This window comes from Canis lupus, chromosome 13 (genome assembly GCF_011100685.1).
Source record: "Canis lupus familiaris isolate Mischka breed German Shepherd chromosome 13, alternate assembly UU_Cfam_GSD_1.0, whole genome shotgun sequence".
NCBI classification, from domain to species: domain Eukaryota; kingdom Metazoa; phylum Chordata; class Mammalia; order Carnivora; family Canidae; genus Canis; species Canis lupus.
In genome coordinates, this window is record NC_049234.1 from 23,051,387 (window position 1) to 23,066,069 (window position 14,683).

At 55.0% G+C, this 14,683-nt stretch overlaps 1 protein-coding gene across 14 annotated transcripts in view; it reads right to left on the reverse strand.

Annotated features, from left to right (window-relative positions):
- The window catches only part of MTSS1 (MTSS I-BAR domain containing 1), a 161,839-nt gene that overhangs the window by 3,199 nt on the left and 143,957 nt on the right, over positions 1-14,683 (reverse strand). For 3 of the 14 annotated variants that reach the window (XM_038555464.1, XM_038555465.1, XM_038555462.1), the window contains 8 exons: positions 12,092-12,249; positions 10,738-10,845; positions 9,150-9,247; positions 6,953-7,163; positions 3,512-3,631; positions 2,452-2,646; positions 1,377-1,550; positions 841-1,003 (listed from right to left, as the gene is read on the reverse strand). In XM_038555464.1, the coding sequence (XP_038411392.1) occupies positions 841-1,003; positions 1,377-1,550; positions 2,452-2,646; positions 3,512-3,631; positions 6,953-7,163; positions 9,150-9,247; positions 10,738-10,845; positions 12,092-12,249 (1,227 nt within the window). The remainder of the gene's footprint in view (positions 1-840; positions 1,004-1,376; positions 1,551-2,451; positions 2,647-3,511; positions 3,632-6,952; positions 7,164-9,149; positions 9,248-10,737; positions 10,846-12,091; positions 12,250-14,683) is intronic. The other 11 variants (XM_038555470.1, XM_038555473.1, XM_038555471.1 and 8 more) reach the window with 7 other exon arrangements.

Genomic DNA, 14,683 nt, shown 5'->3' on the forward strand with positions numbered 1-14,683 from the left:
TGCCACGCTGCCAGGCTCACTCCCTCCAAGCATCCCTGGAAGGGCGAAGCGGGGTGCACGGGCCAAGAAACCCCACACCCCCTCAGCTCCACAGTGGACATGAGAAGCCTCAGACACACTGTCACAGCCTTACCACCTCTCCTCTGCGAGTCGGGCCAAGGCCGAAAGAAGAATGGAGCTACTGGCAACGAGCCCCTGAAAACATCCACGAGGTGTATTTCCTCGCAAAAACTGGGGTCACGCGGGAGGCGGAAGCCTACAGCTTAACCATCTGAGAGCCGGTTGGTGAGCAGCAGCCATCCTGGCATACGGGCCAGGGCCGGGGCCGTGCTGTGTGTCACAGATGTCTAGCCGCATCCCTGACCATCTGCTAGATGCCAGTAGCACCCCTCCATGTGTGACCGTTGCTGACGTCCCCTAGACCGCAAAATATCCTTCCACTGAGACCCACTCAGTCCTAGGAGCTTTGACCGATGCGCCACAAATAGGTTTGGTCAACTCTGGCGGACGTGCTCTGCCTGGACTGCCGTGGGGCAGCAGTGAGGGGGGCACCAGCAACGGAGCATCTGGCTGCAACAGGTTCAGAGCCTGAGGCCTCAGACTCTTAACAGACCCGAGGTTCAGACCCAAGTCCTGCTCCTCCATTTGGGCAAGTTCCCGAGTGTCAGCGTCCCACGTGGAACACGAGGGTGAGAACGCTGGCCACGGAAGCGGCCGTGGAGGGTAAAAGGGAAAGCGACCTGGCCCAAACGGCCTTATCGTTCCCAGCACCGGAGTTCACGCCAGGGGCTGCCCCGGACCCAGCTGGTGGTGCTCGGGGAACCCCAGGCTGCCTCGTACCTTGGGAGGGGATGGTGTCCTCAGAGCAGCACGGGGTGGTGGTCTGGGTGCTGTAGCCGCTGGAGCACTGAAGGGAGTCCCGGCTGCTCCTCTGGGTGTCCAGCTGGAGGCCCCGGGACAGGGCCAGTGCCAATTCCTCACAAGCCTCCATCTCCTCGCCAGGCTGTGGGTGGGAGGAGAGACACAGACAAGCCACCAGGACCATGAATCCCCCATCCTGTGTCCCCAGGGCCTTTCCGCAGGTTTCTTCAAAGGGGACTCAGTATTACTCCTGTCCTCTTCCTGTGAACATTACCCAACTGTGGGTCCTACCCTAGGCTCTGGAAAGTTCTAAGGGTCTGATTTCAGGGCAAGGCTTTTTCCCGGGGTGGGGGACTTCTAACCAGTATGGAGCAGGGAGTTGTGGCAACGGCGCTCAGGTCCCCAGAGATGCCAGGCTGACTCAGCCACGCCCCTCCCCGCCGCGTTGCTGGCCACGTCTGGCCACCAGCCCAGTCTAGAGGGGTCCAACCGGCTGTAGAGAATAAAAGCGTCACCCTGGTGGCAGCTGACACGGTCATGCTCCGTGGCCTCTGGGCTTCCTCGGTAGCTGCGGGAGCGCCCCCCACAGCAGTGGGTCCTCCTCCATTGGGGTCCGGCTCCCGCTTCTCTTTGCGCCGCTGCAGGGTGTTCACCAGAGGCTGATCATAGGGTCCCGGCTTGGCCCAGTCCTAAGTGGAAGGAGGGTGGTCATGCGCCAGGCCCCCCGCTCCCACTCGGAGGACCCCTCCGGGGGAGCTCAGGCCAGGACGGGCCAGGAGGCCCTTCTGCGTCCTCAGCCGGCTCTAAGGGAAGGGAGTGGAAAATCCTTGGGGGGCCCCCGGGTACCTCCCCTTCCTCGTATCTGCCCAAAGATGGAAAACCCTCAACCAGGCAGGTGCCTACGGGCACTCCTAGTTGCCGGCCCCTAACGGCGGGCCAGCGGGGTGGGGGGCGCGGCGCCAGCCGGGGAGCACTCGGCCCAGGCCCCGCCTTCCCAGCTCTGGAGGGACCCGCTCTCCCGCCCGGCGGGTGGCCACCAGGGGGCGCCAAGGAGCCCCGCCCCGCAGCGGGAAGGCCACCTGCGGGAACCTGGCCCGGGGGCGCCCAGGCTGGGGCGCGGGGCGGGGGCGGGCGCGGGGGCGGGGGCGGGGGCCTAGGCCTGCCCAGCAGAAGCGCTCCGGGAGCCTGCGGGGGCGCGGCCGCGGCCTAAGGGCCATCTGCTCTCCGGGTGAGGGACGCCCCCTCTCCAAATAGAGCTTCCTTCTGGCATCAACTGAAACTTTTCATTTTAAATTAAATTTTAAATAATTTTAAAACTTTTTTTTTGTAGGGAGGCAAACACATTTTAGTAGAAGACCAGGGAGACTGAAGAACACAGTCCGCCTGTGTTCCAGGGGTCACCGAGGCGGGGTAGGCCACGCACGGTCTGGGGCACGGTCTGGGGCACGGCTCGGGCACCCGCCGGCGCCCCCCGAGGGGCCTCCCGGGCCGCGGCGCCTCAGCTCCGCCTGGCGCTGCCCCGCGGGACGGAGGGAGGGGGGGGGGGGGCGGAGGCGGGAGGCAGAGCCAGGGGAGGGCGGAGACACGAACCTTCCAGCTAGGGATCTGAGATGACGGGAACATGCCAGGCCCAATGGTGTAATAATGAGCGAAGTCTGGAAGGTGGACAGAGGTGACCCGAGGGAGCAGGCGGGAGGCAGGCGGGCAATGAGGGGAAAGGCTTGCCCCCACGGGCCCCACGGGGGGCTCGCTTGGCAAACTACAGTGAGAAAACCCGTTAGACAACTGGAAACAAACAAAAAGGGGGGGAAAGGAAAATAAAATTAATACAACAGGATGAGCGTGGAGGCACAAGATGGCATCGACATTCGAGGGGGAGGGAGACCCGGGCAGTGATGGACCCGACAGGCCCGAGGCGGCGGCCCTGCTGCCCGTGGGGTGGGCGGCGGCGGCGACAGCGACAGCGACAGCGACCGCGGCCCCGCCCCGCCCCGCCCGCCGGGGGCACCGGGCACCGACGCGCGCCTGAGCAGCGGACGCGGAGGGGCTGGTGCCCGCGGCGGGGGCGCCCGACTGCCGAGCCCACGAGGCGGCGGGTCGCCGGGCGGGTCGCCGGGCGGGTCGCCGGGAGGGGCACCGGGAGGGAACCGGGAGGGGCACCGGGGCACGGCATTGCGCAAACGCAAACGTAAAAACCCGCGAGCGCCGGCTCCCTCTGTTGCTCCAGGTGCCCCAAGTCCTCGCCCGGCTCCGGAGCGGACTCCAGAGCGGGGCGAGGCGGCCGGGGACGGGCCTACTCGGGCAGAAAGGCCCCGGCCCCGGCCCGGATGCGGATGCGGATGCGGATGCGGCGAGATGGCCCCGCGGACGCGACAGGCGACAAGGAGGCGACAGAGGTGCGGGGGACGGGGCTGCGCAGGCCACGCGGCGCGGGACGGGCCTCCACCTCCGACCTTCCCGCGCCCCCTCCTCTCCCTCAGGAGGGCCGCAAGGTCAGCGCCCAGGAGCCTGGCGCCCCCGGGAGAAGAGCCCTCAGCCTCGCCCCTGTCCCCTGGAGGGGCTGCTCCGGGGCGTGCATTGGGCCGACTTGGAGCTTCAGTCGCGGTGGCAGCGACCGTGGCCGCGGCGGAGGGCAGGGGGCGGCGGTCACCTTCTCTGTGGAGGCCCAGGCGCCCATGGTGGAGCCTGAGCTGACTGAGGTGGGGGAGCTGCACTCGCTCACGGACTGGCAGGTTTCCGAGGCTTCGGAGGAGGCCGAGCTGGACGAGTTCTGCAGCAGGGAGGGACCACATGCCACCAAAAGGACAGGAAATCCAAAGGGAAGATGGGGCGGGGAGGGCACGCACAGAGAGAGACAGAGAGAGACATATACACAGAGGAGGGAAGGATGAGAGAAGCAGAGGGTTAGGGTTAATTCTTCCCCCCAAGCTGCACCCACACAGACGCTTCCAAGCTCTCAGAAAGAGGCGGGAGACGCCGCACGGCCCACACCTGCCAGACCGTCAGCCCCACAGGAGCCCGCTCTGTGTGCCTTGTGCGTGCCTGGCACCGCGTCAGGTGCTGGAACTCTCCGTGCTCCCCTGGGTGCTCCCCTCATGCCACAAGCCCGGGTCCCAGGGCAGGCCTGCCTCTGCCGTCTCCCAGGTGCCCAGGCATATTTACTGCCTGAGGACTGACCCCCGCCACCCACCACCACCCCCAGCTTGGGCTTCCACTCCAATGTCTCCACTCCTGGCCTCCCTCCTGGTCACAGGCAGCCTCTGCACCCAGGAAGGGTGGCTTCCAACATCTTTGCAGGACAGGTTTTTAGGTTTCTCTGCCGGGAAAAGGATTTTGAGGTTTGGGGCAGTGAAGCCCTAAGGTCAGCGCAATGTTTCAAGTGGCCATCTAGGGCGGGAGGAAACATCCAGAGATCTGGGACATTACAGAAAGGAGGTCTCACTTGGGACAACAACTCCTCATACCGATCTTCATTAAACCTCCAGTCTGGGGCAGCCCGGGGAGCTCAGCGGTTTAGCGCCGCCTTCAGCCCAGGGCGTGATCCTGGAGTCCCGGATCGAGTCCCACATCGGGCTCCCTGCATGGAGCCTGCTTCTCCCTCTGCCTATGTCTCTGCCCCCGCCCCCCTCTCTCATGAATAAATAAATAAAATCTTAAAAAAAAAACCAAAAACCCTCCAGTCTGCCCGCTCCCGGTATCGGCCAAGGTCCACGCTCCCAGGTCAGCCTCCTGAAGTTCAGCTCAGCCAGGGCCGGTGCCGGGGGCTCGCCGATCCGTCTCAACTTTCTAGGCCTGTCCTGGCACATGGCAGGCGCTCACAATTACTGAACGGATGCACGCCAATGGCCATCTCTTCCATAAACCAGCCCCCCTGGGGTGGTCCTTCGGGCACACTCAGGTAGAGGACACAGTTTTGTTCACTGCTACCTGCAGTCACTGGTTCAGCCTTTGGGTTAAGTGAGCCCAACCCTACTGGGGTCTACTACTACTTCCCCTAAAGGGCTCCTGCATTCGCTGCCCATGAGGCCTGACTCCTGTCTTGTACACCTTCCTCAAGCGTGCCCTCTACCTCACTATCATAAGCAACCCTACCGCCCTTCTCTAAAGTCTCCCCGAGCTTATTAAAACTACCCTAGATGGGCAGCCCGGTGGGGGGGGGGGGGGGAAGCAGCGGTTGAGCGCCACCTTCAGCCCAGGGCGTGATCCTGGAGACCAGGGACCAAGTCCCACGTCGGGCTCCCTGCATGGAGCCTGCTTCTCCCTCTGCCTGTGTCTCTGTCTCTCTCTCTCTCTCTGTCTCTGTCTCTCATGAATAAATAAAATCTTAAAAAAAAAAAAAAACCCCACCCTAGAGTTGCCCGCAGAGCCCATCTTGGGCACTGGAGTCCGGATTTAAGTAAATCCCAACAGGGCACCTTCCTCCTCCCTCAACGCTCCTGGAAACAGAAGCACTTGCTTCAGCCTCATCCACACACGCAGCGCTGGACAGAAAGCGGGGAGCACAAGGCCTCTTTTTAGAAAGGAGTCCGCGCCCGAGACCATGTTAATTCGTCAGCTGATTAAAAACACACAGAGAATCAGGCTGCGCGTGGGAATAGCCTCGGAAGAAGGGCAAGTTTCTGTTTTTCTTTCAACCATTCACGCTGCTTTTAAGACACGCAGGTGTGGTTTAGTGTCGCACGTGGCAGGGGACAGCCAGGGGACACCTCGCAGACCAAGTTGAAGCAGCCTGGCGAGGACAAGCGCATTAGATCATAAAGCCACGGCTCTTGGTCCCCAATGTTTCTGTTTGCGATCGAGTGTCCCAGGAAGACAGAGCAAGGCCACATCTCCGGGGACAGCTGAAAATGCCGGAGGGACCACTGAGCTGAGAGCCTCTGGGTTCACCCACGTCAGGCAAGTAACCTTCTGGCTTACGTTCCCAAAACACTTGAGCTGCTTCCTCTCCATGAAGTGTTCCCCAAAACACTTTTCCAAGGACGCCTTAAGGCTGAGATAGAACAGAGAGGGCTCGGGATCAGTTGCCAGAAAAACCCTGGTTCCGGGTCCCCAACCTGCAGGTCATGTAACAGCACAATTGGGGCAAGTCACATCTCTGGGCCTCCGTTTCCACAAGAGAACAGGGACAATGCTCCACGCGGCTGCCGGAAGGACTACACAGGCAGCACACGCAGGGGGTCCCGGGGTGGTGCCGGGTACACAGGAGATATTGGGGGACTGGTTAGCAAACTGGGTACCTGGAGGAACAAGACAAGCACGTGACCTTCTGAGTCCACTGGATCTTGGACCAACGGCTGTGGCCAACCTTAGGGTGGACGCGGGCCCTGGCCGCCACGCTCCCCTGCAGATGGCACCGCGGGGCACCCCAGATGCTGGCGTGTTTGTGTTTTGTGCTCCTTACTACGTGGGAAGCCAGACCCCTGGCACTAGGGGAGACAGGGCAGAGAGGGCAGCCGGTGGAGGGCGTTCCAATGCCACATCCAGCTGGAACCTCCTGCTCCAGCTGGAACCGCTGGGCTGGGCCTAGCACCGCCTAGCCTGACCATGTTGAAGATTCAACACCTTCCCTTCTCCCAGGAGCGAATGCCAACAGAATCGACCTGCAAGGGCTCTCAGGATCCATTCTCGTTTTCACTCCGGGAACTGGGAGAGCCGAGGAAGGCTTCCAGGCACCGTTCAACGACAGACTCGCCACCATTCAGAGAGCAGCAGGGACGGCAGTAGAGGAGGTGCCACCATTTGCATCAGTGTCATTAATTAAGCATCAGCTGTCACGCTAAGCCCGACATTTAGGGGGATGCCAGAGGATGGCCAAAGTTCTTTGAGTCCATCTACTTACGTGACAGAACTCCCCAAACCAATGTGGTGACCTGACCACCACCATCGTGGAGACAGGCTTCAAACCCAACTTACAGTTCTCACCCTTTGGGGAAACAACACATCTAAAGAGGAGAAATTAAATCACGGGTTTCTCCTGTGAAGAGGACAGAAGTGTGTCCGGGCCAACATCCTTCTTTGGTTCCAGCCACTGATGGTGGTCCGGGCGCTAGACGTCAGTCACAGCTGCTTCTGGAGCCGAGGACACCCTTACCTGGTTGGGGGCCTCTGGTGGCATGGGGGACGGTGACTTGGACTGGAAAGCGTCCTGGGAAATGAATCCTGAGTCGTGGGAGGACACGCTGGACAGGCGGACGGGTGCCTGCTGGGCCAGGTTGGAGCTGCGGTAGCGGTAGTGGGAGCTGGGGGAGTGGGAGTGGGAGCCGCTGGAGCGCGAGTCACTGCTATTGACACTGTTCAGGCTGCTGTGGGGACAAGCAGAGGGGAGGCAGGCGTGGAGGGGGAGAAGGAGGAGGAGGGAAACACAAAACGGGGACAGGAAGGGGGGAGAACATGGTGTCATTAGCCACCTGCCCCAGGGAAGCAGGGCAAATGGCAAGACATGCTTTCAAAACACCGAGTCACTAAGCTACAAACAAAAGGTTTTTCACGCAAGTAAGGGAGAGAAAACTAGGGTTATTATAAACCTGGAGTCCGCCGGGACTCACCTCTCGGACGGTGCACTGGGGCATCCTTAGCATGGAGGCCCGTGATTCTAAAGAGTCCAGTGGAATCCAATTTTGCCGTGACATCTACCCCCAAAGCTAGAGGCCTGATGTCTGTGGCATGAAAAGAGGTGGGCCTAATCCCATCTGCTTAGCTGCCTGCACAATCCCATGACCCTGGAGCAAAAACCATTAGGTTTCAGCGCCACCCAGTTAGAATATTCATGTGTCACCCTTAGAGGGACCGTCCGGGTCCAGGAAACCAAGGTCAACCCAGACAACCATCACTTCGGGGGCGCAGGTGCCGAGGGACTCTGCAAGGCGATTCCATCCTACGTGAACCTGGTTCAAGACCATCGGAAAGAACATCAGCCAATCAGCGCAGCGTGTTCAGGCCACCTGTTTTACCTCCCAGGAACAAAGCTGATGCTTCCATGAACGGCTCTGCCCTAGTCACAGGCATTGCCCTGTGACAATAACTGTGGGCCTGGTGTTAACAGGACACCTGGTGAGAGGCAGGCAGCTTTCAACAATTCCAGGCAATCGATGCTAAGCTCGTTGCTTCTGAGATGAACAGTCACCAGGATATCAAGAAACGATCTCCCAGCAGCAGTGATTTCCTCTGGCACACTCCCCTGTATGTGTCAGAGGATGGGTGGTCTGTCTGCTTCCATCTCCAGTTCCAACAAATACGCTCTCCACTAATAACTCAGATTACGAAAACCAGAAAACTGAACAAAGTTCTGTGGTCCCAACAAGGAGAACTGACATATAAAGTGCGGCTGTAGAAGTATCAGAAGGGATAGAAGAAGCCACCCAGCCTGAAGTTGGAAAGGTCTGTGGTTTCTGCTCCTGGCAAGAGTATTGTCAAATTTTGCAAACGCTGACAGCTGATGTAGTAAGTCAAGAGTTGTGTGGCCGTCCTACGCTAGAATTACTTGGTGCGGATGTTCTGACACATACAGGGGAGTGTGCCAGAGGAAATCACTGCTGTTGAGGATAATTATCATAATTTTTGCTTCCCTCCTGCCTCTACCCCCTGCCAATCAGAAGAGGGCATCTAGGGACGGAAGCTCACGGCAACTCTACTCCCCCAAGTTCCTAGCTGTGCCGTCAGTACATGATGTCCAGTCGAAGCTGACACTATAAGAAAAAAAAGATACTCGCGCAGCTTTGTTTTACGCTAGTGAGAGTTTTCTTGGTCAACAAAATCAAAACCCAGCAGATTTGTCAAAGACACACATACACACAGCCCACAAGAAGAGGACTCAGGGACGCCTTGGTGGCTCAGTGGTTGAGCATCTGGCTTCGGCTCAGGGTATGATCCCGGGATCCTGGGATCAAGTCCCACATTGGGCCCCCCACAGGGAGCCTGCTTCTCCCACTGCCTACGGCCTGCTTCTCCCACTGCCTTCTCCCACTGCCTATGGTTGTGTAGGAAGACACAACCATACATGGATTTTGCAAATCCATCCTACTCTTTACGCTCAGTGCTAACTCACAAGAAGTGGAAAGTCATTTGGCTTTGAAAAGTCAAAGAAAAAGATCAGTAGGTCAAGTACACCGAGGAGGATCACTGATGCATGACGAAGGTTCCATCCTTCAAGAAGAGGAGAGTAAACTTTGCGATCAGCAAGCCAAGGAGGGCCGAACAGAAAACTGCTCAAAAACAATTTTGCAGATGGCAAAACTATTCCAGATGCTTCTCACTGTGTGTCAGCGGGAGCCGAGTCCAGCTTTACTTACCTGCAGACACTAGACTTTCGGGACATGGTGGTGCTGGGGGAGGAGGGTGGCGTCTGGTACGACCAGCTGTAATCAGAACCTTTCAAGTCCAAAATCACCTAAGGGGACAGAGTCAAGTGGGTAAGCAAGGAGCTGAGAAGGGAAACCTTATCCACCAAATCTTTACCTATGACATCAAAAATCTGCCACCAAGGGGTTTAATGTAAAAAAAAAAAAAAAAAATTGTTGTCAATGTCTTTTTTTAAATTTAAGAACCACACTACCAATCCATCAATGTCATAGTCATTTTTCTGACACAAGCAAAAATACAAAAAATTAGAGGGGGGAGGGAACCATGAAATGTCAGTCTAGAGGGAGAAAGCGAGATCTTACAGTCTCAGATTAAGAATTTACAAGAGTCGGGCAACCCAGGTGGCTCAGCGGTTTAGCACCTGCCTTCGGCCCGGGGTGTGATCCTGGAGACCCGGGATCAAGTCCCACATGAGGCTCCCTGCATGGAGCCTGCTTCTCCCTCTGCTGTGTCTCTGCCTCTCTCTCTCTTTCTCTGTGTGTGTGTGTATCTTTCATGAATGGATGCATAAAATCTTTAAAAAAACAAAAAGACTTTACAAGAGTCTGTTTATACTCAAGGCTACAATCTACAGGATTTTGGTCTTAGAGCACAAGAGCCTGTAACCACCAATTCAATAATGGTTTCAGCGTTTGCTGATCTTGCATTTTAGCCACCTGATATTCAGCGGTCACTTTCGCCCTATCTGACCGGGACTTGGTACTTTCAAACCTGACACAATCAAGAGCAAGCCGGTTCCTTCACAGTTACTTCTACGTCCAGCTCCCCTACTTGACAAGTAACAACCTGAATGTGAGGTCTACCTTTCCTTCCTATAGGAGATGCTCAATGAATGCCTATTATTTATGCCTGCTGTGGTTTAACAAAAGCAATTTCGTTGAATGGAAAATACAAACTCTTGTATTTGTCTTCAGAGTTGGTTCTCAACAGGAATTTTACACCAAGGACAAAAGCCAGCATGTGATTCATCAGCTGCTCCCACTTGATAGAGTGTTACTGTCATTGGAACCAAATGAATAAGCACAGAAAATGTCATCGTTTTCATAAGGGAGATCCTCATGCATTAATTAATTGAGAGTAGGAGAAATTCAGTGACACTGGTTCACGAGGATGACCAAGACACACACTGCCATGTTCCCGTAGGAGTTTACTTCTAGAGAGCAGATAAACACAGTGGTTAGGACCTGGGCTCTTGACTACTTGGTTCAAATCCCAGTTCTACCAGTAATTAGCTAGGTAAACCTGGTTAAGGGACTTTTATCTTTCAGTGCCTCCCTGTCCCGCTCTGTAAAGTGGGAATCATTGTGAAGATTAGCTGGGGAAGTCTATGTAAAGAGCTTAGAACAGTACCTGGCACGCAGCAGGTGCTCTATAACGGCTGGCAAGGACAGTTACTATATATCACAATGTGAAACACTAGTAAAATTTTAAATAGGTTAAGGCCTCAAGGAACCCTCAAGACCTTGAACCTTTGTGCCTTTGGTTTGCTCTCCTGAATGCTCAACCCATGACTCCTACCTGTTCACTTGAGGAGGGCAGTTTGTGAGGGTCCATGGTCAGGCTCTTCAGATCTTCTGATATGGTCTGAAGATGAGTTATCTCCCCTAGCATTGAGATTTCTTCTTCCTGAAAGGAAGTAATTCATGACACGTTGTAATCATGAGTGATTCACTTCATTGTCTTGGTCCAACTGTTTTTATTAGGGTTACTGTCTAACCCTCTCAACTTTCCAGAAAAGGCACACCGAGACCAGTACATCTGTGCTAAAGGCACATTGGCTTCGTTTGGGAAACAGAAAGGGAAAAGGGAATCTGCTGTAATTATAGAACAACCTGTGCCCCCGGGACAGTGGTGAGAAAGTCAAAGAGAACACCTGGCCTTCCTTGCCGTGTCTGGGGGCGGCTAGCACATCTGCACAGATGGTCTGCCCTACATAGTGTCATAGGATCCTGGAGCACAGCCCCCTCCACAGGTTGAAGCCCTCCTCTCAACTCACTCAGCTTCAACTGTCGATATGACTTGGGAGTGATTTTGGGTCCAGATCTGGTAATGGATCTTTGTGACAGTCAGTACCTTTGTGTGCAGTAGTGTTAACTACCCATCCCCCCTTCTTTCTTGTGTTTTCCACTAATTTAATAAATAGCAAGTGAGATGGGAGCAGGAGACCATGGAAGGTAGTCATTCACTTTGCCGAAGGGCCAAGCTGGGACTGCAGGCCAAGGCAAGAATGAGCCATGGAAAAATTCTACGCTCAGAGCAATGACTCACATTTGGGCATTTTGCTAGGGCTGAGGGAAAGTTGCTGGTGCCTTCTTACCGGCTTCAAAAATGCCTATAGCAGAAGTTCTCAATTATGGTATGCAAATGGTTTACTTAAAATAAGTCTACACTGATTCATTAAGGCTCTGTCCATGTTAATCTTATGGCCACTCACTGGTGGTGAACTTGGCCACTGGGTCTCAAAATCACCTGAAGGCCTGATTTAAAACACAGATGACTGGGTCCCCAACCCCAGAGTTTTGGATTCAGTAGAATCTGGGCTGGACTCAAGAAGCTGCATTTCTAACCAGTTCCCAGATGACAATGCTGGCCTGGGGATCACACCTTCAGACCCACTTGGCAAAGCCTTCTTGACGCGGGGAGAAGAAGCAAGTGAATAACTAGAGCTAATGCTAATAAGAACTGAACGAAGAGTGTGTCACATGGCCAACGACAACCTGTAGAGAATCTGTAACTGGTCTACAGAAGCAATTCCACCAGCATGATTCCTCCACACGGCAACCTCCTAATGACTCAGTGACGGATGGATAAATAGAGGAAAGTCTCCTCCAGACTGGCAGTTTAAGTCTTCCAGAGCTTTCCACTAACTTACAATCACTGGCCGCAGCATAGAGATGAAGGTGCAGAATCGGCCACGTTCCTCGATCAAAGCCTTCCGGACTGCCTGCTTTTCTGTTTCTTCCAACAAGAGATATTTGTCGTTGACATCTTGGAGAGCGCTGTCCAACTGAGGCTGGATGTCACCTCTCCCTGTAAGCAAAACAAAGGGCCAGGTGTGGCTTGCTGAAACTCCAGCCCTGGAACAAATGCCCTTCCTCCCGCAAGTCCTTGCTGGAGTGGAAACCACATTTTTTCCCCCGGACGTAAAACAATTATTTAGTTATACTCAGAAAGGATTTACAGTAGCTGTTTCTCTAGGAGCAACCATTTCCGGTTTCTGATGCCCAAAGGGCACATTTACCCTCATGACAAGGAAGATTTCCTGGGCGACTCCTCCTGACTTGCCTTCTTGCCTTGTGCAACCCCACAGAGGCTTCTGCCAACAATACCCCTGGATGTGGCAGCAAGACAGTCTTCTTTTTAGAACATTCCAAAGAGGCTAAGGGATGAACAAGGTGGGGGCCTATGGATGTTTCCAAAAATGGGCACAAGCTGGCGTTGTTGGGTCAGCCTAGGTCAAAGAGCCTCTGTTTGGACAGAAGTTTCTGTCCCTGAAGACAAAGATGGCAAGCATCAGTTCTCCTGTCTCTTGGGGGCCTCTGGGAATCCCTGGCAGACAGTTTAACTCCCTCGTGGAGAGTCCTGAATGTTTTTCTTATCAAACAAGCCCACGAACAAAAAGACCTACAGTCAGGTCTCCGCTGGCGGAAAAAACCAACAGTAGTGTCAGCACTGAGCCCGTCCCATGTATGGTAATCATCTGGCCAGGTCCACAGACCCAGTGATGACGAGGACGAGGCAACCATTTCTAGAGTTTAAGACCGAGTGGAAACCATTCTTTTTTTTTTTTTTCCCTGTTTGAGTGTTAGCCTTTTAAAATGGAACTTTTGAACTCATAAATAAAGTTTTATTCAAACAGCCTCGCCCACTCGTTCGTACATACTGTCTACACCTGCTCTTGCTACAACTACAGAGTGGAATCGTTATAACACACACTATATGGCCCCTAGACCAGGAGTATTTACAATCTGATTATTTAGAGAAAAAGTCTGCAACGCTAGAAGATAAGCAACAGGCAGAAGGAGAAGCTACTGCAAATCTGATTTGTAGGTGGGGACAAGGGGGTAACCACCCGAGAGCCTAGCTCCATACTAGTGTCCCCATGCAGGGTCCTCACCCATCACCTGAACAGAGACAAAATTCTAAACTCCTTCAGGCCAGGGGTTTGGAACCCTCCCAGCCCACCCAGCAGGTGCTCAATAAATGTCTGGTCATTTCAAACACAGAATGTTAGAGATGGAGGGGGCCTTCGGGGTTATCCAACCTACTTCTGTTTCGGTAGAGGCAGAGGCACAGAGACAGTGAGGGGCTTGTCCAGCATACAGGAAAGGTGGAAAGTCGGGATGGAGCCCGCACAGCCCGACCCCTCGGATGCTGGACACAATCTTCCTCTGCCCCACGGCCCCAGTCGCAGGAAGGTACCCTACCTTCCTCCTAACGAGGGGCCTGAGAACTCACCAGTTGCTCCGCTTTAAAATGATGTGTAGAGAACATTAAATACAGCATGGTATTTGCTCGGAAGAAGGAAAGGGTCAAGGGAAGTTGCCTTGAGAGGGGGAGCACATTCCATGTTTTCTCTCAGAAGCAGATAAGAAAGCCTAATTTGGAACAAGAGGTGGTCAGGCTTCCGGAACATCCCAACAGAAAAGGTCCTTGGATTTTATTAAGGAAAAGCCACTTCCTGGGCAGGGGTTAAGTTGAAGGTTAACGCACAAAGGGGAAATCCTACGTAATCAAAGGTCACCCCTGAAAAAGTCCTGGATGGCTGGTACAGTAACCACTGTGCTTACAACTATGGTGGGTCAGGTGAACACAAATGCACGAAGGCTACAGCAGGCAGGTATGAATTCTGCAGGGCTTCTATCCGAGAGCCCCACGCACGGGAGGGTGTGTAGACATCCAAGCTGACCACCCACCCACTCCTCCAATTAGACACTGCCTACCCCTCAGGATAATTCTAGCACTTTGTCAGGTTTCCCCATCACTGCTGCAGGTGGCTCTCCAAGGATGAGGGGCATCAACCCCACATATGACCCTGGCCTGGACCACAGGTCTCCTGCATCTGCAGCAGACAGGAGACCCAAGACCCATTCTCACTGGGGACCGGCCAGGGAGGGGACAGGTGCTCCCCACTGAAGACACCCAATGCCCCTGGGCACAAGCTCTAGGGGGGAAGACTGGGGTGTCCTCGGCCCTATGAGAACGGTGGGCTTTCTCTTCCCCTCTTAAATTGCTGGTTTGCACAGCTGAACCCACACACAACTAAGGTGCAGCCGACACAAGCCTCTGGTGCTCAAGCTCGGAGATGCTGTCTACACTCTACTCTTGTGCAACCTGTAAAATGCCCTGGCCCATCTCCGGCCCTGCGGGGGGGAGGCTGAGGGCTTTAGGGCTGGTCTAAGGCCTCTTTACGTCTCTCCCTCTCTTCTAAGATGTTCTAACAAAACATGGTATTAGAATGTTC